Source organism: Neovison vison, chromosome 5 (genome assembly GCF_020171115.1).
Source record: "Neovison vison isolate M4711 chromosome 5, ASM_NN_V1, whole genome shotgun sequence".
Taxonomy (NCBI): domain Eukaryota; kingdom Metazoa; phylum Chordata; class Mammalia; order Carnivora; family Mustelidae; genus Neogale; species Neogale vison.
In genome coordinates, this window is record NC_058095.1 from 157,136,072 (window position 1) to 157,160,991 (window position 24,920).

The 24,920-nt window shown below is 40.2% G+C and overlaps 1 protein-coding gene across 3 annotated transcripts in view; it reads right to left on the bottom strand.

The window, feature by feature from the left end:
* NALCN (sodium leak channel, non-selective) overlaps positions 1 to 24,920 on the bottom strand; it is a 316,125-nt gene that overhangs the window by 176,329 nt on the left and 114,876 nt on the right. For all 3 annotated transcript variants that reach the window (XM_044250049.1, XM_044250048.1, XM_044250050.1), the window contains exon 11: positions 7,257 to 7,388. In XM_044250049.1, coding sequence (XP_044105984.1) covers positions 7,257 to 7,388 — 132 coding nt within the window. The remainder of the gene's footprint in view (positions 1 to 7,256; positions 7,389 to 24,920) is intronic.

A 24,920-nucleotide genomic window follows, 5' to 3' on the forward strand; every position in this document is an offset into this window, starting at 1 on the left:
AAATTTTACACTTGTGGTTCTTTTTGACGAGGTTCTTTCTTTATTTGCATATATATATATATATATATATATTTCTCTTATATATATTTCTTTATATATATTTATATATATTTCTTATATATAAGATATATATATCAGATATATATATGATATATATATATATTTCTTTATATATATTTCTTATATATATTATATTTCTCTTATATATATTTCTCTTGCCATATACTTGTATCAGTCTTTTTATCTTTTTTTGTTTGTCTACTTCATAAATCTTACCTTGGGGCCCATCTGGGCTGAACCTTCTTTTTCATCTTCCCTTTCTCTCCTGTCTCTCTCTCTCTCTCTTTTTTTTCCTTCTTTTCTTTTTTTTCTTTTTCTTTTTCTTTTCTTTTGTCTCTCATTTGGGTGGGGAATCCTGATTGCTCAGAAGTATTCCAGGGTGCACCTTGACTGCACCAGAGTTGATACATCCAGCTACATCTGTTCAGTCATCTCCCACCAAAATGACTAGGAGGAGGAATGCTCAACAGAAGAAAAATACAGAGGATGGACCTTCTGCAACAGAGCTAACAGCTATCAACATAGACAATATGTCGGAAAGAGAATTCAGGCTAACAATTATCCAGGCAATAGCTAGGTTGGAGAAAGCCATGGATGACCAAACAGAATTGATTAGGGCCGAACTGAAAGCGACCAGACAGGATGTTCACAATGTTAGGGCGGAGCTTAAAGCTACCAGGGAGGAGGTTCACAATGCTCTCAATGAGTTCCAATCCAATCTAAACTCTCTCAAAGCTAGGGTAACTGAGACAGAAGATAGAATTAGTGATCTGGAAGACAAACAGAGAGAAAGGATCAGGAAGAAGCCTGGAACAAACAGCTTAGAAACCACGAAAACAGAATCAGGGAAATAAATGATGCCATGAAGCGTTTCAACATCAGAATTATTGGAATCCCTGAAGGGGAGGAGAAAGAAAGAAGTCTAGAAGATATAGTGGAACAAGACCTTCATGAAAATTTTCCCAATCTCACGAATGGAACCAGCGTTCATGTACTAGAGGCTGAACGGTCTCCACCCAAGATTATACATTCCAAAAAAAATCACAACACCTGATAGTCAAATTGAGGAATTATAATTGTAGGTATAATCTCTTGAAAGCCGCCAGGGCGAAGAGGCTCCTTACTTACAGAGGGAAGCCCATCAGAATAACGTCAGACCTGTCCACAGAGACCTGGCAAGCCAGAAGAGGCTGGCAAGATATATTCAGGGCACTAAATGAGAAGAACATGCAGCCAAGAATACTTTATCCAGAAAGACTGACATTCAAAATGGATGGAGAGATAAAGAGTTTGCAAGACTGGCAAGGCTTAAAAGACTATGCAACCACCAAGCCGACACTGTAGGAAATATTAAGGGGGGTTCTATAAAAGAGGAAAAATCCCAAGAATAGCATTGAACAGAAATATAGAGACAGTCTACAGAAAGAAAGACTTCAAAAGTAACTCGATGTCAATAAAAACGTATCTATCAATAACCACTCTCAATGTGAATGGCCTAAATGCACCCATAAAACGGCACAGGGTTGCAGACTGGATAAAACGACAGGACCCATCCATATGTTGTCTACAAGAGACCCATTTTGAACCTAAAGATACACGCAGACTGAAAGTGGAGGGATGGAGAAGCATCTTTCATGCCAATGGGCCTCAAAAGAAGGCTGGGGTAGCGATTCTCATATCAGATAAATTAGACTTCAAACTAAAGACTAGTCAGAGATACAGAAGGACACTACATAATCCTTAAAGGGACTATCCACCTAGATGATCTAACAATTGTAAATATCTATGCTCCCAATATGGGAGCAGCCAATTACTTAAGAAAACTGTTAATCAAGATAAAGAGTCATATTGGTATGAATACACTAATCGTAGGAGATCTTAACATGCCTCTTTCAGAATTAGACAGATCATCGAAGCAGAAAATCAATAAAGAAACAAGAGCATTGAATGACACATTGGACCAGATGGACCTCATAGATATATACAGAACATTCCACCCTAAAACAACAGAATACTCATTCTTCTCAAGTACACACGGAACCTTCTCCAGAATAGACCACATACTGGGTCACAAATCAGGACTCTGTCGGGGACCACCTCTGGCCGGGAAAGTCCCTGCCATTACAAGATGGCGCTTGGTTCACTGCCAGCAAAATACGCTGCAAGTAAACAACGAACTTTCTGGTGAAGCCCGCCTAAAGGAGGACATAGTCATTGGCTGTTTCAAATTTAATCAGCATAGTAACAGGACTCTCATTGACTCTCCCCATTGCTTGGCCCCTTATTGGTCACCCTGCTCGCTGATTGGTCATGTAAACATATATAAGTGTGTAGACTTGCGGAAAAAAGAGAGAGAAGATACATCTGAACCGGGGCTTCTTGTCGTCCTTGCGGGTCGAGGGCGACAGGACTCAACCGATAACAAAAGACTGAGATGATTCCCTGCATATTCTCAGATCACAATGCTTTGAAACTGGAGCTCAATCACAAGGAAAAGTTCAGAAGGAACTCAAACACCTGGAAGCTAAAGACCACCTTGCTTAAGAATGCTTGGATCAACCAGGAGATCAAAGAAGAACTGAAACAATTCATGGAAACCAATGAGAATGAAGACACTTCAGTCCAAAACCTATGGGATACAGCAATGGCGGTCTTAAGGGGAAAATACATAGCCATCCAAGCCTCCCTCAAAAAAACTGAAAAATTCAGAACACATCAGCTGTCTCTACACCTTAAAGAACTGGAGAATCAACAACAAATCAAACCAACTCCACACATAAGAAGGGAAATCATCAAGATTAGAGCTGAGATCAATGAGGTAGAAACCAGAGATACAGTAGAATGTATCAATGAAACTAGAAGCTGGTTTTTTGAAAGAATCAATAAGATCAATAAGCCATTGGCCACACTAATCCAAAAGAAAAGAGAGAAAGCCCAAATTTATAAAATTATGAATGTAAAGGGAGAGATCACAACTAACACCAAGGAAGTAGAAACAATCATCGGAAGTTATTATCAACAGTTATATGCCAATAAGCTTTGCAACCTAGATGAAATGGATGCATTCCTGGAAAAATATAAACTACCCAAATTGAACGAGGAAGAAATTGACAACCTGAATAGACCGATATCTTATAACGAGATTGAAGCAGTGATCAAAAACCTCCCAAAAAACAAGAGCCCAGGACCAGACGGATTCCCTGGGGAATTTTACCAAACCTTCAAAGAAGAAATAACACCTATTCTCCTGAAGCTGTTTCAAAAAATTGAAGCAGAAGGAAAACTTCCAGACTCTTTCTATGAAGCCAGCATTGCCCTGATCCCCAAACCAGGCAAAGACCCTACCAAAAAGGAGAATTTCAGACCAATAACACTGATGAATATGGATGCTAAGATTCTCAACAAGATCCTAGCCAACAGGATCCAACAACACATTAAAAAGATTATCCACCATGATCAGGTGGGATTCATCCCTGGGCTACAAGGATGGTTCAACATTCACAAATCAATCAATGTGATACAACAAATTAATATGAGAAGAGAGAAGAACCACATGGTCCTCTCAATTGATGTAGAAAAAGCATTTGACAAAATCCAGCATCTGTTCCTGATTAAAACGCTTCAAAGTATAGGGATAGAGGGAACATTCCTGAACCTCATCAAATCTATCTATGAAAGACCCACAGCAAATATCATCCTCAATGGGAAAAAGCTTGCAGCCTTCCGGTTGAGATCAGGAACAAGACAAGGATGCCCACTTTCACCACTCTTGTTCAAATAGTATTAGAAGTCCTAGCAACAGCAATCAGACAACAAAGAGAAATAAAAGGTATCCAAATTGGTAATGAAGAAGTCAAACTCTCTCTCTTCGCAGATGACATGATTCTTTATATGGAAAACCCCAAAGACTCCACCCCCAAACTACTAGAACTAACTCATACCAGCAATTCAGCAACGTGGCAGGATACAAAGTCAATGTGCAGAAATCAGTGGCTTTCTTATACACTAACAATGAAAATACAGAAAGGTAAATTAGAGAATTGATTCCATTTACTATAGCACCAAGAACCTTAAGATACCTGGGAATAAACCTAACCAAAGAGGTAAAGGATCTGTACTCGAGGAACTACAGAACACTCATGAAAGAAACTGAAGAAGACACAAATAGATGGAAGACCATTCCATGCTCTTGGATCGGAAGAATAAACATTGTTAAAATGTCTATACTGCCTAGAGCAATCTATACTTTTAATGCCATTCCGATCAAAATTCCACCGGCATTCTTCAAAGAGCTAGAGCAAATAATCCTAAAATTTGTATGGAATCAGAAGAGACCCTGAATTGCTAAGGAAACGCTGAAAAACAAAAATAAAGCTGGGGGCATCACGTTACCTGATTTCAAGCTTTATTACAAAGCTGTGATCACCAAGACAGCATGGTACTGGCATAAAGACAGACACATAGACCAATGGAACAGAGTAGAGAGCCCTGATATGGACCCTCAACTCTATGGTCAATTAATCTTCAACAAAACAGGAAAAAATATACAGTGGAAAAAAGTCTCTTCAATAAATGGTGCTGGGAAAACTGGACAGCTATATGTAGAAGAATGAAACTCGACCATTCTCTTACACCGTACACAAAGATAAACTCAAAATGGATAAAAGACCTCAACGTGAGACAGGAATCCATCAGAATTCTAGAGGAGAACATAGGCAGTAATCTCTTCGATATCAGCCACAGCCACTTCTTTCAAGATATGTCTCCAAAGGCAAAGGAAACAAAAGCGAAAATAAACTTTTGAGACTTCATCAAAATCAAAAGCTTCTGCACAGCAAAGGAAACAGTCAAAAAAACAAAGAGGCAACCCACGGAATGGGAGAAGATATTTGCAAATGACAGTACAGACAAAAGGTTGATATCCAAGATCTATAATGAACTCCTCAAACTCAACACACACGAAACAGGCAAACATATCAAAAAATGGGCAGAAGATATGAACAGACACTTCTCCAATCAAGACATACAAATGGCTATCAGACACTTGAAAAAATGTTCATCATCATTAGCCCTCAGGGAGATTCAAATTAAAACCACATTGAGATATCACCTTACATTAGTTAGAATGGCCAAAATTAACAAAACAGGAAGCAACATGTGTTGGAGAGGATGTGAAGAAAGGGGAACCCTCTTACACTGTTGGTGGGAATGCAAGTTGGTGCAGCCTCTTTGGAGAAGAGTGTGGAGATTCCTCAAGAAATTAAAAATAGAGCTTCCCTATGACCCTGCCATTGCACTCCTGGGTATTTACCCCAAAGATACAGATGTCATGAAAAGAAGGGCCATCTGTACCCCAATGTTTATAGCAGCAATGGCCACGGTCGCCAAACTATGGAAAGAACCAAGATGCCCTTCAATGGATGAATGGATAAGGAAGATGTGGTCCATATACACTATGGAGTATTATGCCTCCATTAGAAAGGATGAATACCCAACTTTTGTAGCAACATGGACGGGACTGGAAGAGATTATGCTGAGTGAAATAAGTCAAGCAGAGAGAGTCAATTACCATATGGTTTCACTTATTTGTGGAGCATAACAAATAACATGGAGGACAAGGGGTGTTAGAGAGGAGAAGGAAGTTGGGGTAAATTGGAAGGGAGGTGAACCATGAGAGACTATGGACTCTGAAAAACAATCTGAGGGGTTTGAAGTGGCGGGGGGTGTGGGAGGTTGGGATACCAAGTGGTGGGTATTATAGAGGGCACGGCTTGCATGGAGCACTGGGTGTGGTGAAAAAATAATGAATACTGTTTTCGTGAAAATAAATAAATTGGAAAAAAAAGAAATAAAGAAATACTGAATGGAAAAAAAAAGAAATTCACCTGCAAATATTACTATTGGCCTATGTTTTTCTGTGCTTTTAATTATAATTCAATCATTGTGTGCTGGATCTACAGCAAAATTATACCCATTTTTCAAGTGTCAGGCTGTATATAATTTCTTCATGAGCTCCTGTCATTGGTACTCCACAGCATAAAACACTTGCTGTTTACTATCTATGTTTCTTGCTAAACTGTAAGCTCCATATTCCACACCGTAATTAGGCAGCATCACATCACAGTAGAATTTTAATCTAAATATTTTCTTACAGACAACAAACCTCCAAGAAGAGGGGAATTCATAAGTGACTCCTTAAAAATTTCTTGATACGCACATGGATGTTAACATTCAATAGGTATATGCCATCAATTCTTTTTCTGAAAAGTTTATGTGTGAGTGGATTGAATTTTTATTAACCAAATCCATCTTTAAATGTATTGGAAGAATTCTAGATATCTTAGAGAACTCAATTATATGGCAAATTGATTTTTTTAACAATGGAAAATGCTTTTATAATAAAAATAGTCAAATTATTATTTTTCTGTCTTTTAAGTTTACTTTTTCATATATCCTATTTCTTAAAATGTAGTTCAGCTGTGTATGTATACCTTGCTTAAAAGATAAAAGTGTTTTGAAAGTGTCATATGTCAACCAATTTTTCCACAAACATGTATCACTGAATTCTGATGTGTATCTTAGAAATAATTTTTCACAATAAAAAAGTGGTCTCTGGATGCCATTAAAATATTTAAGAATCAAACTATTAACAAAGTCACTCAATCGATAAGAAGAACTATTCCAAAACTCTAGGATGGTATGTAGGGTGCTAGAAGATGCTTATTTAATCACTAAACCTACCTGCTCTTTGGTATCTTCAGCGCAGAGGGTAACACCTCAGTTTCTAGCACAGAAATTATCACATCACATTGCTCAATTTCCCTCCTGCCCTCTCTGTGGTATTATTGCACTAACTGGCTTACTTATCGTCTTCTGAATCTGTGCTTGCCTACCCGTAGTAGGAAACAGACTAACACAAAGTGAGAAAGGGGAAGCACAGGAGAGCGAGCTCTGAAGAGTAAGTAAGAGCAGGGGAGAGGAGTTTCCCTGGCAACGTGACATGAATCCGAGGGTGACAGAGAATGAGCCCGGCAACACAATGACCAAAGAAGCATTTAAGAAGCAGACAATGAATCAGCTTTGGTCAAAGTCAAGTATTTAAGGAACTGATGTAAATTTTCCTACTTGTAAAAGGCACCGTCTGAGGCTGACCTTCACCTTGCACAACTGATGTGCCCCCCGAGCTGGCCGCTTACCTCTGCGAGATAGAACTCGTCGTACTGCCTCCTGAAGCTTTCTCCTTTGTGGTAGTTGCTTGCGGCCACTATCACATCCACAGTCACCATGCTCAGGATGAACATGTGGAAAACGGACGACCGCATCATTTGCTGAGGAGGGAAAACAGACAAACTCTAAACAAAGACAGAAACCACTCTGGGCAGTTACCCCAATTTTAGAGAGATGAAAACAGAGGCTTGGCAAAGTTAAATAACTTTCTCACTATCACACAAGTCTTGCACGTGGAACCACAATTTGGACCCAAGTCTGTGGGCTACACGGAGGTGACATAATTAGGCATTCAAAAATAATGACTCTTATTATGATGGCTAGCTTGTATTCAATGCTTACAAAGTTCCTGGCCACACTCTAACTATGCTAACTTTAGTTCTTTTCAGCTCCACCGTAGTCCTACACAGCGGGATACATTACTCAGTTTTTCCAGTGAGTTCAGAGAGATTAAGTCATTTGCCCAAGATCACATAGCAAGTGCACAGTAGAAGTAGGCTCCATATCCAAGTCTGTCTAAAGTCCTTTCATGGTAGACAATATATAAAAGGAGAGAGGACAGGCTGAAGGCCTCGCCAAAAAAGAAGAGAGAAGCTGGCTTATGGAAAGGACCTGAGTGTATAACAACAAACCACTAAATCCCATCCCTTGGCATCAAGGGATGCCCGGAGACTAACGTTGCCACGTGTGGAGGTCTTGTTTCTTCTTGGCATGTGGGGGCATGGATCCTTACATGTGATCTGACCCGAGAACGCTTCAATTGTTGCAACGAAAATCACCTAACTAAAGCAGAACCTGGGGATGGGAAAAGAGAAACAGGGCTGCCTCCTCTGAGCTGCTGTCTTATGCGCTCACACATGTGACTTCGCACGGCCGTCAATACCCCACACTTGTCACTAAGGACATGGGCTCAGAGCCAAACTGCATGGAGCAGAGATTCGACCACATCCAAGGTCTGCGTAAGCTAACTAAGCCTCTCTGAGCTTCTGTCTTCCTCATCAGTAAAGCAGAAATAACAGTGGCCCCTCCAGAAGTTTTTACCATTTTAAATGAGTCAACATTTGTAAAGCACTTAGAGCAGGGCTTGCATATTAAATGTTCTATAAAACTTTGCAATAAAAATAAGTGCAATTTTGTGAATCCAGGCATTTTTTTCTTTCCCCGTCCAAGAATGGCAAGGTAACTGCCCAAGGTCAAAGAATTAATTATGTCTTATATTTGATGGAGTCCAGGACCAAGGGAGATAAATAAAAGTGATAAGATTTAATAATTTGAGAGATGTTGGAGTTATCAGAAAAGCAGATACTTAGTAAGGGTCTTTGTCACTGTGGCTGTGGAAGCATTACATCCATGTGCCTCTGACTTTATTTTACAGGTGATACGAAATCAAATTCCAGGACTGCCAACCGACATATTTAAAGGCACATCAATTCCTCACAGGAACTACTAACCTTCATAACCCTGATAAGCAAATCAGTCGGCATGTTTCTATTCTCATTAGAATTTGTATTGTTATTTGGCCTCTCTTGAATTCTGAGAGTGCGTTCCATAACTATTATTCCCTTTCTATATTTTTTTCCACATAATGTTCTATTTAAAACATTTCAACAGAGTTCTTCTTTATCTGCATGACAGAAAAGCCACAACTCTCTCTTTCTATTTTCCTTAGCTGTGGATTTGTGTCTTAAGTAAACTGTTATTACTGAAAGATCCAAACAAAGCTTTTAGCCATGGCTGTCAAAAAAACTTTTAAATTGGTTTTGTAACTGTCACAGCTTCACTTTGGTGCTGTCATTATAATTAGGTTGTTTTTTGTCTGAATGTCTACGTGTCCCTGTTGGTACAGAGTCATTAAAATAATCACTTACAATGGATTTTGATACACTATAATCACTACTGCTTAGCCGACTTTCTCCAAAGTAATAACTTTCAAATATTAAATAAGAATTAAGGTGATCAGTATGTGCAGTAGCTAAATCTGAACATTAGAGCCAGTAACTCTGGCTTTGAAGTGAGAGCTAGTTACACGGTCCACATCAGCTCAATTCAATCCAACCGATGCTGGCTGGCTGTCGGTTTCCTTAATTAAGCAGAAGGCTAGAAACATTACAGTTAGACTCATGCTTGGATCTATAGTGCAGTACAAATTTACACCCTTTGATTTTTTTATTTTCTCATAAAAATTAATATAAAGAGAAATGTTAAAGTTGAGTCAGTTCCACAAAATATATAACTTGAGATTTTTCAGAATCATTTAACACGGATATGATATATATATATATACACACACACACACACCTATAAACACACATATGCATGTGTGTGTATATATTTATACATAGATGTATATATTTCTCTATATAACATAAAACTTTTTGAATCCTGCAAATATATTCAACTTTTAAAGGTTCCCTTCAATTGCAATGTTATTTTGGTTTAATCAGACAAATTTTGCATGTATTTTTAGTTTGGCTTTGATCCAAGAAAAAAACAATTGTGTGTGACAGTTGGAATTACCAAAATACAAAGGAAAGACTTTAACAGAACCATCCCCAAGGCAGTAGTATCTGTCAGGAATGCTCAGGAAGTTTACTAGCCAATGTGTGATCCTTGGACCAGGAGTTTCCTGGGAGCGTATTAGAAATGCAAACCATAAGAGATTCTTCATCTCGGGAAACAAACTGAGGGTTGCTGGAGTGGAGGTGGGGTGGGAGGGATGGGGTGGCTAAGTGATGGACATTGGGGAGGGTATGTGTTATGGTGAGTGCTGTGAATTGTGTAAGACTGGTAAATCACAGGCCTGTACCCCTGAAACAAATAATACATTGTATATTAACAAAAAAAAAAAAAAAAGAAAGAAAGAAATTCAGGTTCTCAGGTCCTATCCCAGACCTACTGAATCAGAATCTGCATTTTTAACAAGGTTACCGATAATTAATGTTTGTATTAAAGTGTGAGAGGTTCTGTTGTAGAGGACACTCCTTGAGTAGCAGTTTAAACTAGGTGACCTATAAATTTTTTCACAAATTCACAATTTCATGACTCTGAAAGTCTGTAGTCACTGAATGGAGTAGAGCAGTACTTGCTGGGTATTATGGTACTATGTGAGGCTATGCCATCACAAAATGAATGCTTATCTTCCCCCACGCTCCAACTCCAAGATTAAAACCCACCTATACCAGGTTCCCAAAGACCAAAGTATGCATTGGCTTTTCAATCATTTGGGTGAGTTTTATGAAGACCCCATCATAGACTCTTTCGTGAAGTCAGGTCGTGTCTAGAATCTGGAAAAGGCAAGAAAACTGTGTCTTCCCTAGACCTCCAGAACTAATGCAGTCTTCCCGAGACGTTCATTTTAATGAGCTGAAACTCATTTTGGAGTTCTGACCTACAGAACTATAAATAATATGTTGTTGTAAGTCTGTCAGTTTGCGGTAATGTGTTACAGCAGAATAGGAATCTGATACAAATACTGTTCGTGATTTTGACATACACCAGTTCAGTCGTCTCCTCTGAAACCTGACTGTACAGAGCGTCAGCACTAGGAAATTCCACCTCCCCAAAGGGCTTCACCCAAGGTGATATGCCAGCAGGGGTCTCTGTAAACTTCATTACCCCAAATGTAAACCCATTATGGCAACCAAGGTTTACAGCTTAACTTTGTTTCAGAACGTGTAATGAGACAATGAATCTATAGCATGACACTGAGTCCCACTTCAAGCAGAAGAACGAGAAATGTTGCTTTTCTTTATGTTAGTTCCGAGTAACTAACCATAAAAGGAATGTTTCCAAGAGACTGTGAAGTCTTCACCAAATATGGACGGGGATCCTCACTCAATTCAAATTGACACCAAGATGTATTATCAAAACAGGACCGCCATTTGAGTGCTTGGTTTGTGGCAAGTTTCCCCAAGCATGTTGCATGCTGAAGTGAAGATCTCATTTAATCAACAGCCCCGTGCGATAGCTATAGCTGTTTTGTGATCCTCTTTCACAACTGAAGAAAGTGCAGGGTAAGGATAAGTAGACTTGTAAACTCATAGAGTTAGAAACTAGCCTCAGATATTTTGAGTTCAAAGTTGGTGCCCTCGTACCTTCTAACAGGCAGTCAAAATGCCTCTGATGCTGCTCTCTGTATTAAAGAAGAAAGAACAGCAGCTCCTTTGCTAAGTGTTTGTGATTAAATAGAGGGAACAAGTTTAAGAGCCTTGTATTTGAAAGATGAAAATGGCCCGTTTCTTACAGAAGGGGGTACCATCTCCAGGGTGGGGAAAAAAGTGTCAGTTTGAAGACAGGCTGAGCTGAGTTCAAATCTTGAACTTAACCTCTTGTGACTTAGTGTTCGCACAAGAGAAATGAATGTGAGAGCACCTACATCTCTAGGTGGTAACGTGAATATAAATGAGACTATTTGGCATAGAGTCTAGCCCACAGCCAGCATCTTGCACTCAGGACACTTACTATTATTATTATTGTATTTGAAAGCATTCTAAGCATTTAAAGGTAGAGATAGAATCAGTTGCTTGTGGGGAATGTAAGAAGGTACAACGCAAGAAATCAAACCAAAGAGATAACCGATCTTGAGAAGGACCATGAAAGTGTATAAACTTTTAGGGAAGTCTTATGCCATCCTAATTTTAGCTTGAGTGCTTCATAGGAGCTTTGTCTATTAATTTGTTCAGTAATTTTGCCTATAAAAGAGTGACTTAAAGATTCTGAAGACTCTGCAAACAAGCATTCATCAAAACTGTGGCCTTGGAGGCCACAACGAGGATAAATTAAGATAATGAATAGTACAGCAGCTCAGAAATCAAATCTTTCTTTAAATTGCTGCTTGAAAGAATAAAATATCCTACCTTGGTAAACAAATTGCATGCATTGTACATTATATCAGCCATGTACTAAAAACTGTTTTAATTAGACCTCAAAAGAAAATATTTGGAACAATGCAATTACATGATAATATCCTCAGAAACCATCTTACTGGCACAGAGCCGTGAGCATAAGAACAAGAGCATAATGTAAAAGACCAAGTACATAAAACCTAAAATACATCTCTCATGAGCAAGTGGGGCATTTTTCTCTTCCCGTATTTAGAAGACATTTGGGTATGTTACTTCTATAATCGATATATAAAATAATGCTGTCTGGTATAGAGAATTGTTAAAAAAAGAAAATACCTTTATAACAAGATTTAAAAACAGAACCAGTAGATGTCCTTAGAAACTCTGCCTTTCCCATGCGTCTGCCTCTGGAGAGCCACAGGATAGACGGAAAGCCACAAGTGACTTCCCTCAAAGGTACTGAAAGTCTATGATATCTGTGAGTCAGTCAAGCCCTGAATGGGTTGTTCTCTTTTCTGGATGGCAAGCTGGGGGTACTTCCCAAACATGGAAGTCAAATTGTAGAAAGAAGGAAGAGGAGGTTAGTAAGACACTTTCATCTCTTGGTCAGCATGAGCCTGCCTATCTTTCACTCTACTCTGTAATAGTAATGTTAGAAGTTAAATCATAAATTGCCAGGCAAATATTACTGTTATGAATATTTTTCAATGCCAACTCCACTGTGTAGGACAAATTCGATTTTTTTTTCATTTATTTATTTTCAGCATAACAGTATCATTATTTTTTCACCACACCCAGTGCTCCATGCAATCTGTGCCCTCTATAATACCCACCACCTGGAACCCCGACCTCCCACCCCCCCGCCACTTCAAACCCCTCAGATTGTTTTTCAGAGTCCATAGTCTCTCATGATTCACCTCCCCTTTCAATTTACCCCAACCCCCTTCTCTCTAACTCCCCATGTCCTCCATGCTTTTTGTTATGCTCCACAAATAAGTGAAACCATATGATAATTGACTCTCTCTGCTTGACTTATTTCACTCAGCATAATCTCTTCCAGTCCCATCCATGTTGCTACAAAAGTTGGGTATTCGATTTTAATGAAAAGTAAGTGTATGCTCAGTGGAAAAGAAATGCCACTAAGAAGGACCAACTATAATGCTAACAAGTCAGTGACTCACACTTCTTCTAGCTCAGCAGCGCACCCAACTCTGACTCTGGACTTAGTACCATGACTTGTTTTGGTAGCAAGACAATAGCAGAGCTGATGTGAACAGAGACTCAGAAAATAGTTGGGGGTTGAGACTTATTCTTGCAACTCCTGAGACCATCACATCGACATTCCAGGCAGGCTTGCCACATGGTGCCCATGGGCCCCGTCATCTCCTATACCCTGCACATCAGCCATGCCCCAGAAGCAGAGACGCTAGCTGATAAGCTAGCTGGGGATGCTGGCTGACTATAGATACAAGATGCGCCCCACTGAGATCAGCTGAGCCACAAACTTATGAGTAAAAATGAGTGTCTGTTTTACAAGCTGTTAAGTTTTAGGGGTGGCTTGTTTGACAATACACCCCCCAAGCCTGTTTCCTCACCCTAGGCACAGAGCTTAATGACAATACTTAGCCTGTTAACCTCGAAATGGGGCAGGAAAAGTGGTTCTCATCACCAGAATGTAATGGAAGTGATGTGTCATTTTGAACGGGACAATGAAGAAAGGGTGTGCCTTCTCCAAGCTATTTCTCTCTTCCTCTCCATAGTGACTTTGGAAATTAGGTGCTTCAGATGGGATTATAAAAAATTTTACTATGTATAAATATAAATATATATATAAATACACACACACACCCATACATATATATATATATATTCTATATGTATAGAATACATATATGTATGTGTATGTGTATATATATGTATGGGTGTGTGTGTGTATTTATATATATATAAATATATAGAATATATATAAAAATATATATATTTTATATATTTATATATAAGTATATATATAATATATAAAATATATATATTTAGAATATATATATATTCTGATTGAAGGTGGTTGGGGAACACAGCCCCACGTGTGGTATGCTGGAGCTGCAATTGTGTACATCTTTCCCCAACTTCATGCTCAATGTCATGTTGTTAACTTGAAATTGGCCATAGTGGGAACACCATGGAAATTAGCAAATGTTACCAGTCAGGACTCTCCCACTTCAAGATGGTTATTAAACATCTTAACCATCTGCAAGCACACCACTGGCCCAGGGCCAGCTGCCTCAGCTCTCTGGCACCTCCTTGTTACTCTAGGCTGGATGACACAAGTATCACCCCATTCTGATACTTAGAGACCCATCATGACATAATGTCAAGGGCACTCACACAGACCCTCTCACTCTTGATCCTATTTTTTAGATGTGTTAATGGGAATTAATTAAAACAAATTAGGACATTTAAGTTCAAGTAATTTTTTTTTTGAGAGAGAGAGAGAGAGATGGGGGGGCAGAGGGAGAGAGAGACTCTTAAACAGGCTCCCTGCCCAACACATAGCCCAGTGTGGGCCTTGATCTCACAACCCTGAGATCATGACCTCGGCCAAAATCACGAATAGGATGCTTAACCGACTGAGCCACCCGGGTACCCCTCAAGTTCTATAGCCTTCTATGTGTGTATTCCAAGGAGCTGCAGCATTCAGCCATGGGCACAACAGGACCCAGAGTGATGACTGGTCCATGAGGCCACTGCATGCATTCCAGCAATAAGACTTCCTCAGTGACTGTCCCTTCCTCAGGTCATCTGATTCGGACTTACGTCAATTATAAGTGAAATGCCAGACTGCAGGTGCTAACGTTTTCTGCCTTCTCACTAGCTTTCCACAGCCCATAGTGTTTCCAGTTAATCCCACCAGATTTTGACAAAAGGTGCTTTCTTCGTCTTAGTCATCGGTATTGTTGTGAATTTGTCTTCATGCATACTTCAGTGAGAAGTTAGGAAGGTCCCCAACAAGGCTGCTAGACAGGGGACCCATAAACTATGATGATTTTAAGGTCTATGGGCACTTCAATGGACATTTCCATAGCTAATTAAAATGTCTATGTAGAATCACTTCAAATATACTTGTATATGTTATTTTTATTTTAGTATTAAATGGTGGACAAGTGAACATAACACTTTTGTTTTAAATTCAAGAGGGAAATCATAAATTTGAAAATGAGATTAAATAGCAGTCATTTGCAACAAATTTTAGATCTGACACAATGAAGGACGTCAGTTGTTACATTTGATGAATGCAGAGTTAAACAAGAATTTTTGACTCTATTGTATCTTGAAGTGGGAGACTCATTTTGAGATTCTTAAATTATTGAGGCAAGTGAGAAAAACAAATTTGAGGGATGGAAAAAATAGGCAAGAACTATATTGACTATGAAATGATACTTTTTTTTTTTACTCTGTCCAAACCTGTCATCAGCCGTAGGGCATGGAGGGCGTCACACAGCTCCTCCAACCCCTTCAATGGCACTGATTGTGCTGAACACTGAGATAAATACAGAGCAGTCCAAAACCTTGGCTAAAGACTGGCTGCATATTTAACCCCAGAAATCAAGACTCAGAAGAAGAAAAACGTATCCTTCATTTTTTCCTAAGGTGATAATGTAACAAATATTTGATGGAAATTTGTCTCCAAAGACTGTATTGTGAATGCCTGGCATTGGTTGGTAAATGTCTCTTGATTAATATAAATATCGAAGCGTCATGGGACTTATTCAAACTGGAAGATGAAAACATACAACAATATAGGAAGTTAGCTTGGGATAATCTGAAACATAAATTATTTTAAGATGTTCTGAATATTTCTCTCTTCCAGTGAGGCCCCATAATCAAAGACTCAAGACCATTTAATCAATAGAAGATAGATAAATAAATAAAGATAGTATTAATTTTATCATGTCTGGTGTCTATTCTAAATATAATTATTATCTGAAGTGTATATATATTCTATTTGTATATATAAATATGTAGAATATATATTTTTTAAAAATATATATACATATATATAAAATACAAAAAGTTTAAAATTGAAAAGTTACACAATCAGCACCTCTCTTTCGTTAATTTAACCATAACTGATTTCGAGACTATAATATGTCTCTTTCAGTTATCTTCTTATACCTTTTGTTTGTGCTGTTTCGGTACTAACTATTTTATCTTTCTGGTTTTAATTCCCAATCCAGGTTCTTAGAGAAAACTTTTTGTTCCTTTTCTTCCCCCCAAAACTCTTCCTCCACGCCAGTCATTTTATGTTCTGCTGTTAGAGACTGAAGGCCAGAGTGTGCGCACACACCAGGGTCTGGGACAGGTGTCACCAGCACCTGTGTAATGGGAGGGTGAGAATTTGTGTCTGCTGTGTGTGAGGTGGTATAGTTCTGTACACGAAAGCGCGTGTATGAGTACACTCACATATAATCCCCCATATATTGGTCAAATGCTTATTGTGTGAGAGCCATGATGGAAGGAACTGGAAGTAGAGAAGAAAGTTAACAAACTGAGTTGGGGTGTCAGAGATCACTCACTGTGCTGAGGAAGATTTGTTTGACCTGATTTGGAAGATACGAGTATTAGACAGGGGTAGGGGTGGGGGGGATGATTCAAAGAAACAGAAAAGACTGAATTAATGACAGAATTGCTGACCAGTCAGATTTGGGGAGGACGATGGGGCAGGAAAAGTCCGGTTCCTATGTGGGAATGGGTCAGGGAGAGGTATGCTTGGTTTCTCAAGATGAGAGAGGCAAAAACAGGTCTGGAGCAAGGCGGGGAGGTCGGACGACAGGTGTACGCGAGCACAGGCTTCCTGAACAGACACACTACTCTGAGGCAGGGGGCAGTGGGACGCGTGTGCTCACAGTAATGAGTCATTTCCACAATCTTGTGACCCCTGTGACACTGCATTAGACATTTTATGTGCATTGTTTCTAATCCTTACAAATCCCTGAGAGATGTCCTTATCCCCATTTTTTTAAGTCAGCAAACTGAGGCTCTGGGAGATTTAGCAGATCATCCCTGGTTCTCCTGGGCCAGTCTCAGCTGGGCCACACCATCTCGTCACTTCGGTCTGTAAGCACAGCAGAGGATGGAAGCGAAATTCTCCTGGGTTCAGTCAATTCCTGAGATTGTCTGCCGGTTCCTGGGAAGGTTCATTAATAAGAGACATCTGAATTGCCTGGGATGTTGCTTCATCACTTGAAATACACATATCACACAGTCCACCTCCCCCAATCTTTGCCTTCCGTGGAAATGTTCTCAGAAAGCATTAAAAACACTAGAGTAATAATTTTGCCACCATTTGACCCACTTATGGTAAGAGCCTATTATCTTTGTTCTTTAGACGGAGGCACATGAAGCTACAGAGAGACACGGGATTCGAGCATGTCGGGTCTTGTGCACACTTTCATTTTCTTGTCAGTGACTTTCTTCACAGTAATAGATCACTGCGTGTGTTTGGGAAGATGGCTCAACGGAGCAGCCACATCTGTCAGACTCTCAAGGGATGAAACCTCCTACCTGAGAGGCAGGAAAGAAATGGCTTGTCACAGCAGCTGCTGGGGACCAAGGTTCCCGTTTAACAGAACTTTTTATCATGCATTAGAGCAACCTCTTCGTGCAGCTGTTGCTTAGGCTAAAATGGAGTTTAAACAGCTAAGTAAGTGGCTGATGTGAAAAGAGTCAACTATAACTTTTGCCTTTTCTGAGATGCACAATGAAGGACACATCAAAGATACTTTCTACGTGGTGCCAGTAATGCTGCCTAACAGAGCTGCAGAACTGCCTGAAGAGGGGTGAGGAGTAAAGCGTGGATCCCGATACCAAGCACTGAAATTTCAGATGTAGTTCTCTACTACCTCAGTGTCTTCTCAGTTAGACAGAAGGGATAGGCCCCTTAGAATTGCACAGAATTTCTGAAAGTCATTTGGAAAAAATCAACAGAATCTACAGAATGAATGAGCGATCTACAAAAAATATAAGTGGCCTACGAATCTATACAGAAAATTCGTGACTTTCACAGATTGTAATCAGGCAGATCTAAATTGAATGTTGTCTCTTCACACTATCGGGGGGGTAAAAGTCTGATAACATCATTGTGGGCAAGGATGCAAAATGCTGAGAAATTTTACAGGTTGCTGCTAGGAGTAAGAAGTGCATGAGATTCTGGGCAGCCGTGGGGCAATGTCTCAGAGAGCCTAAGGCTGTTTCTCTCCTCCAGCAAGTGCTCTCTTAACTACAGACACTTAAAACCTTCTCATCCATGTGCACAAAAAGGCAGAGACAGGCGGTGGCCTAGAATGTGGGCAATAGAAACAATAGGGGAGGGGAACCAGGGTGGCTCAATTGGTTAAGCGTTGGCCTTCAGCTCAGGTCATGATCCCAGGGTCCTGGGATCGAGCCCCATGTCAGGCTCCCTGCTCAGTGGGGAACCTGCTTCTCCCTCTGCCTCTGCTGCTCCCTTTTCTACTCCCCCTCTCTACTCCCTGCTCCTCCCCCCGTTCCTCTTCCCTGCTTGTGCCCTCTCTCTCTGTCTCTCTAAAATAGATAAATAAATAATACTAAAAAAAAAAAAAGAGCAAAACAATAAAAACCAGCCTTGTGTCCATCATTAGGTGGATAAATGACTGGATGACAAACAAACTGGGGTCTGTTGGAGGAGGACGATACACGGTGTGGAAATGAAGTGGTTAAAAATATGAGGTAGCCTGCATGGGACAGTCCCCAGTCAGTCACCAGCTACGTGACCTGCACAAAATTACTTCAGCTTTCTGTGCCTCATTTGTTCCACAGAGGTCATGAGAGCCCCTGCGTCAATGGCCCTGTTGTGAGCATGACATCAGGGAGCACCGAGAACCCACCGCTGACACGCAGGGAGTGGCCCGTTGGTGTGAGCTGTGATCATTTCCAACAGTGGCTACAGAGGTATTCTTCCCATCTGTGTCTCCACATTGTTTCATAATCTTTTTAACGCAGTAAAGGGACTGAAGAGTATATTGGGAAGTGGCTCTAATTGACAAGTTATTCACTTATAAATACGAGGAAAGTAGGTGGTATTTCTTCAAAGAAACTGTCCCCATACAGGGGTGCTTTGAACTTCAGGCCAGACCATAAGGGTCTACTTGGCCCTTAAAAGAGTTCTCAAGTCCTACAAGACTTCAAAGTTTAATAAGGAACAGGCCCCTGAGTAGTAACTCCCAAGGTCAAGTCCCACTACTCATATGAACAAAAAGTTATGTCCCTTCTCCACCTGTTCCATGAAGCTCCCCAGGGTGTTGAGCAGTGGCTCCTGTAGACAGAGACCAGGCATGGCCTTCAGAAGGGATTAAGAAGGGAAAATTACTTTGGGTTCCTACTGTAACTGAAGGGAATACTTCACTCAAGCGGACTTGCTTCTTCCATTCCGTTCCCATGACCAGCTGCCCCTAGCCCAGCTCCCATTTGGGTGGCCTGCTATGAAACTATAGTCTCCCAGCCTCACACCCGTCTTTGGATGTTTCCTTGGTGAGTCTCTTTAGCGCTCTTGAATGACAGGTCACCAAACTCAGTGGCAAACAGCCACATTTGGGCACTGTGAAGGAAACAGAATAAAGCCAGCCTTCAAGGAGAAAAACAGAGGCAGATGCATGGATAGAAACAAAGATGAAAAATTAAGTGTCTTCCCACAGAGAGTGAGAGAAAAACAAAGAAAGCATAGCCTTCTGGCAGGTCGGACTACATGCAAATGCTTCCTGTGAGCATAAGATCTGTTCCTTGCAACCAAACAGTTCTTGAGTGGGACGTAAATTCTTAATCCTCACAGCTGAGGAAGGAGGCGCTATCCCTATTTCACAGCAATATGCCCAAGGTCTCACTAATTAATAGCAGAGCTGAAATACGTCTGTCTCCAGAGCCTACCCTCTAAGAGGCGGCAGTATGGTGATTTATTCTCCCTCTGGAACAATGTTGTGCTAGGTGTTACCTCACGGAGTGCAGTAAGGAAGTCTGAAACTGGGGAGGCAGGGGTGAGAGGTGAGGGAGTCAGGAGTCATGTGCTGGAGGCAGCTATAGCATAAAAAGAAAAGGAAACCAGGTCTAGGGCTTGGGTCGTCCCTATTCCCAGACTTTTCCTTGTCACGTGCAGCCATCTTGTTCCCTTAATAAGGCCGAATGGCAGGAAGGGGTGGGACCCCAGAGGATGAACTTACCAGCAGTGCTCAGGGAAGTAGAGAAAAGAGGCAGAAAGACATTCTAGGCAGGACAGAGGTGGAGAGAAGGGGTGTTTCAGGGGCTCTAGAATGTTTGTTTATTTGTCCTTAAGTTAGGAATGAATTTATAAGGAATGGCATAGATCTCCCGTGGCTAAGTTCCTTAGTAGATGTGGTATGGATTTCATTAATAACTGGCTAAACATGAAAAATGTCCTAGCAAAATTAAGTTAATGAAGTTAACATGAAGTTAATCAACTAGAAACTTCAAGTGTTACCACAGAGCTGACCACCCATAGCCTAGCAGGTCTTGCTCTGAACTTGTGGTTTTGCAACTACATTTAAGGGCATATGCACTTTCATTTATTATGAAAACAGAAAAGACCACGCTAGGGGTGCCAAATTGAATCCTTCCCTTGCATGACTGCGTATGACTCCCGATATGGTTAAAATTATGTAGCTGTGATTACACTTAAAATTTGTGTCTCGGAACACAGAGTAGAATTTGTAGAGTTCCTAGTTACAGACCAAAGGTGCCTATTTTTTGCTTCTACCACTGGCTCTACAGAGCATATTATTATGTAGAAGAGCAAGAAGATCTCTGAGTTTCTTAACTCATTTGAATGCTCCAAAATCAATATATGCAAAGAGGAAGCAGAGATACCACCATGATTGCAACATTGGGCATGAGGAAAAATATGTGTGTGGAAGGAAACAGGAAACAATAAAACAGGAAAAAGCAGGAAACAATAAAAAAAAAACTAATCTCATTGCTCAGATCCTATCACTGCCCAAGGGAATATATAAAATCTCAATAGTTTTATTGCTGCAAGGTAAAAAAAATATATACACATATCCATATATACATGCATATATATTTTTACATTGCAGGAATACATATACAATATATAATATATATATTTTAGATGCATGCACACATACAGAGAGAGAAACAATTATACATCAAACACTCAGAATCACAGAAGCATCGGTCCCACCATATATTTAGTTTAACTGTAATAGGGAAGATTAAGCCACATCAATCTATCTTATTTTATTAAAATACTTAATTACTTGTGGTTGGCAGGAAAGACATGGAGATGTTCACACCAATAAAAGAGACTAGGATACAGAAAACAGAATAGAAAGTAAAAATGTAAGAAAGAATGCCAATGAAGAGAGTAAGCAAATCCAAAGCAAAGTCACCTGAAACAAGGGCAGAGATGACTTTTAAATGTCCTTCACTTAGAAAGGCACTCAAGCTAGTCTCCATTTATGTTGGGTTGGTGGGTTTAAAATTTTGAAATTTTGAAAACATAAAATGTATGGAAAGACTATCTCTGAATAATTGAAACTCATGCACAACTTACTACTATACCATCTTTGTGAACGAAAGTTATATTATGGTAACTTAGTTTATGGGCTACCTATTTTATCTGAGTGGTAGGATATATGGTTTTTTGGGTAAAATATTCTGTTTTAAACTTGGGGTCAAATTTTATTTTGTTTTATTTTATTTTATTTTTTTAATATTTTATTTATTTATTTGACAGAGATCACAAGTAGACAGAGAGGCAGGCAGAGAGAGAGGAAGGGAAGCAGGCTTTCTGCTGAGGAGAGAGCCCGATGTGGGGCTCAATCCCAGGACCCTGGGATCATGACCTGAGCCAAAGGCAGAGGCTTTAACCCACCGAGCCACCCAGGCACCCCAGTGGGGTCAAATTTAAAACAAAGTTCCACTCTCAGGACAAAATCAACAGATCCTTTAATACTCAGATGGGGACTCTGGATGACCCCATTACCAACTCGCAAATATTTATTCCTACCTCACTTTTCTGTGATGGCCAAATTACTAAGTCAATATAATTATAGCTGTTCATATGCTTCATTCCAATAAATTTGACTTTTTTTGGTTGAGATAGGAATTGGTTTTCATTCTTTTCAACTATGTTACTACTAAGTCTACATTTCTAAATTCTGCCCTATTTATTTCGCATGCTGAAGAAGTTAAAAAGAATTCAGGAAGGCGTGGGAAATAACAGAAGTCATGGTTGGGTCCCGTCGAGCCTCTGCCAGCATGGGAGAGGAGAGACAGTCTGACAAAAGCATCCAACGTCATCCAACTTTGATGGGAACTTTCTACAAACAAATCTCAAGGTACTGCTTGTTTTAGACTTAGAAATAAATGCTTGTATAGAAATAGTGTCAGTGCCATCTTCCACTCAATTTCTGGCTCCCTATAACAAGAGAACAGAGCTTCTACTAAATGAGAAGACGAATAAGTTCTTGCGAAAGCCAAGAAGGGTCTACGTCCTTCTGTCCTTCTTTCACTTGTTTTTTCTCCTATGCGGTAAACACCAACCGAGTCTCTTCCCTGTGTCAGGAATAGTTCTGGCAGTGACCACAAATGCTGTGGTCCCCACTGCCATCGAGTTTCCTCTGGTTGGAGAAATGGACTTTAACGAATTATACCCTTTTAATTTATTTGATGAAAATTACGATGAACACAAAAGAAAAGCTTGGGATGATGTGGAGCTGATCTGTTCTTTGAGGGTGAGGAAGACTTCCTTAAGGAAGTCAGACTCTTGAGCTGAACTGAGTGGGTCAGGAGAGTGTTCTAGAAAGAAGAAACACAGAAAAATGACAGTGCCTCCTGGAAGCAGAACTGCTGTTTTATAAGAGACATACAGAGTAAATGCAGGAGTAATGGGTCTTAGAGAAACTGGCTTTTACTGTTAACCTCCAGGCCTCCTCTGGAAGGGGGTAAGGGAGGATAAGTCGGAAGGAATTTAAGCAAATACTTATATTTTAATGTTATTTCTTTAGTTTACTATATGTTTTAGGACAATGTAATGTCACATTTTGCCCATTTTAAAAATAAGAAGAAGTGATATATTGTACTGTTTGTCTTTGAGGGTGAGAGGTCATTATAGTTCTAGACAGGAGTGAGTGAATGATTCAGATGAAAATTTCCTTGTTACCTAGCTTTAGACAGCATTAATCATTAACAAAAGCCAACGAGTATTCCATGGCCATTTTATTTTAAATATTTTTTCTTCGCTTATTTTCTTTTGCTTTTAACTAATTAATGAGTGATTAATCAATTTTTCACTCAGATATGGAAATGAACTCTCTATTCACAGCTCATGCTCACTACAAGCAGATCGATCCCTTGGCCATCCCACTTTGCATCTGGACTTGTTCATATCGACTCTTCTGGAAAGCTTGATTTAGGACCAAACATTTGTAAAGCTGAGTTGAACGGAACTTCCTTTGTAAATGCCAGCCTTTCTTCACCTTTCTTCAACCTTTCAAACCATATGTATCATCAGTCATAAAAGTTATCAAGCATGCCACCGTATTCACCAACATGTCTAATATGCAGATCTCTTGGAAGCCACATTGATATAATTCTAGCCTAACATCTACCCACCTCTCCACCGACCTTCATTTTCCCATACCGCTGTATAGTTCTGTCCCCTCTTTACGCTCTCCTGGCCATTTATCGCTTGCCATTGCAAATCTCTGTGATCAAGAGGCTAACTTGCCTTCTAATTCCAGATGGCAACCTTGAGGCATCTATTCACAAGCATTAATACATTTATTAAAGATACATTTCATTTATTCATTTGAGAGAGAGTGAGAGCATAAACAGGGGTAGGGTCAAAGGGAGAGAGAGAAACAGACTCCCCACTGAGCTGGGAGCTCCATGTGGGGCTCAATTCCAGGACCCTAGGATCATGACCTGAGCTGAAGGCAGCCCCTTAACCAACTGAGCCACCCAGGCGCCCTTTAATACCTTTTAAGCAATGGCTTCAGGGCCCCCGTCAGACTCTTATTTGGTATTCACAGCCGGCCTCATTATTTCTATTACAAACTTATGTTTCCTCGGCACGTTTTTTCCACTGGATAACGCATGAAACTAGGAACCAGAAGACCCAGGTGTAGGTCCCGGCTTCTCCATCTGACTGGGGTGCAACTTTCGGAAGTCACCCAGGCCCTCTGGATCTCCACTTCCTCGTCTACGAAGGTGGGGGGAGCATACTGGTCTTTCTCCATCACTGGGCTGTACCAAGTGAGGGCCTTCCCTGACTCCAAAGGAGGACTCCAACATGTATATTCCCACAGCATCCCGCATTGCTTCTTTAAAATCCTCATTACTCTTGTGATTGCTAGTTCGACGCTGGTTTTTTCTCCACCCACCCCGAAGTACCCTTCAGTAAGCTCCCCGAGGGGAGGGGCTGTGCTTTTCTTGTTCAGGACTCTCTTAGCTTCGACAAATTTCAGCTGATGGATTACTGAGTAAGTGAAGGTGCATTTAGGCAAGAAGCTACAATTGCTGTCATTGTTATTGCTGTCAGTAGCAATGACAATGCTAGAGGGAGTTGTAGAAGTTGACTATTAACACTGTCACCATTCAGTATGCAACAGGCAGAGAGCCACACGATAATATTAGATATCATCAACATTCATTGTAAACTCTTCCTCTTCCCTCTCCTTTCTTTAAACTGATGGAAACTCACCACCGCATGATTAAAAGGCTGTCTAAATGTAGCCCCCAGTA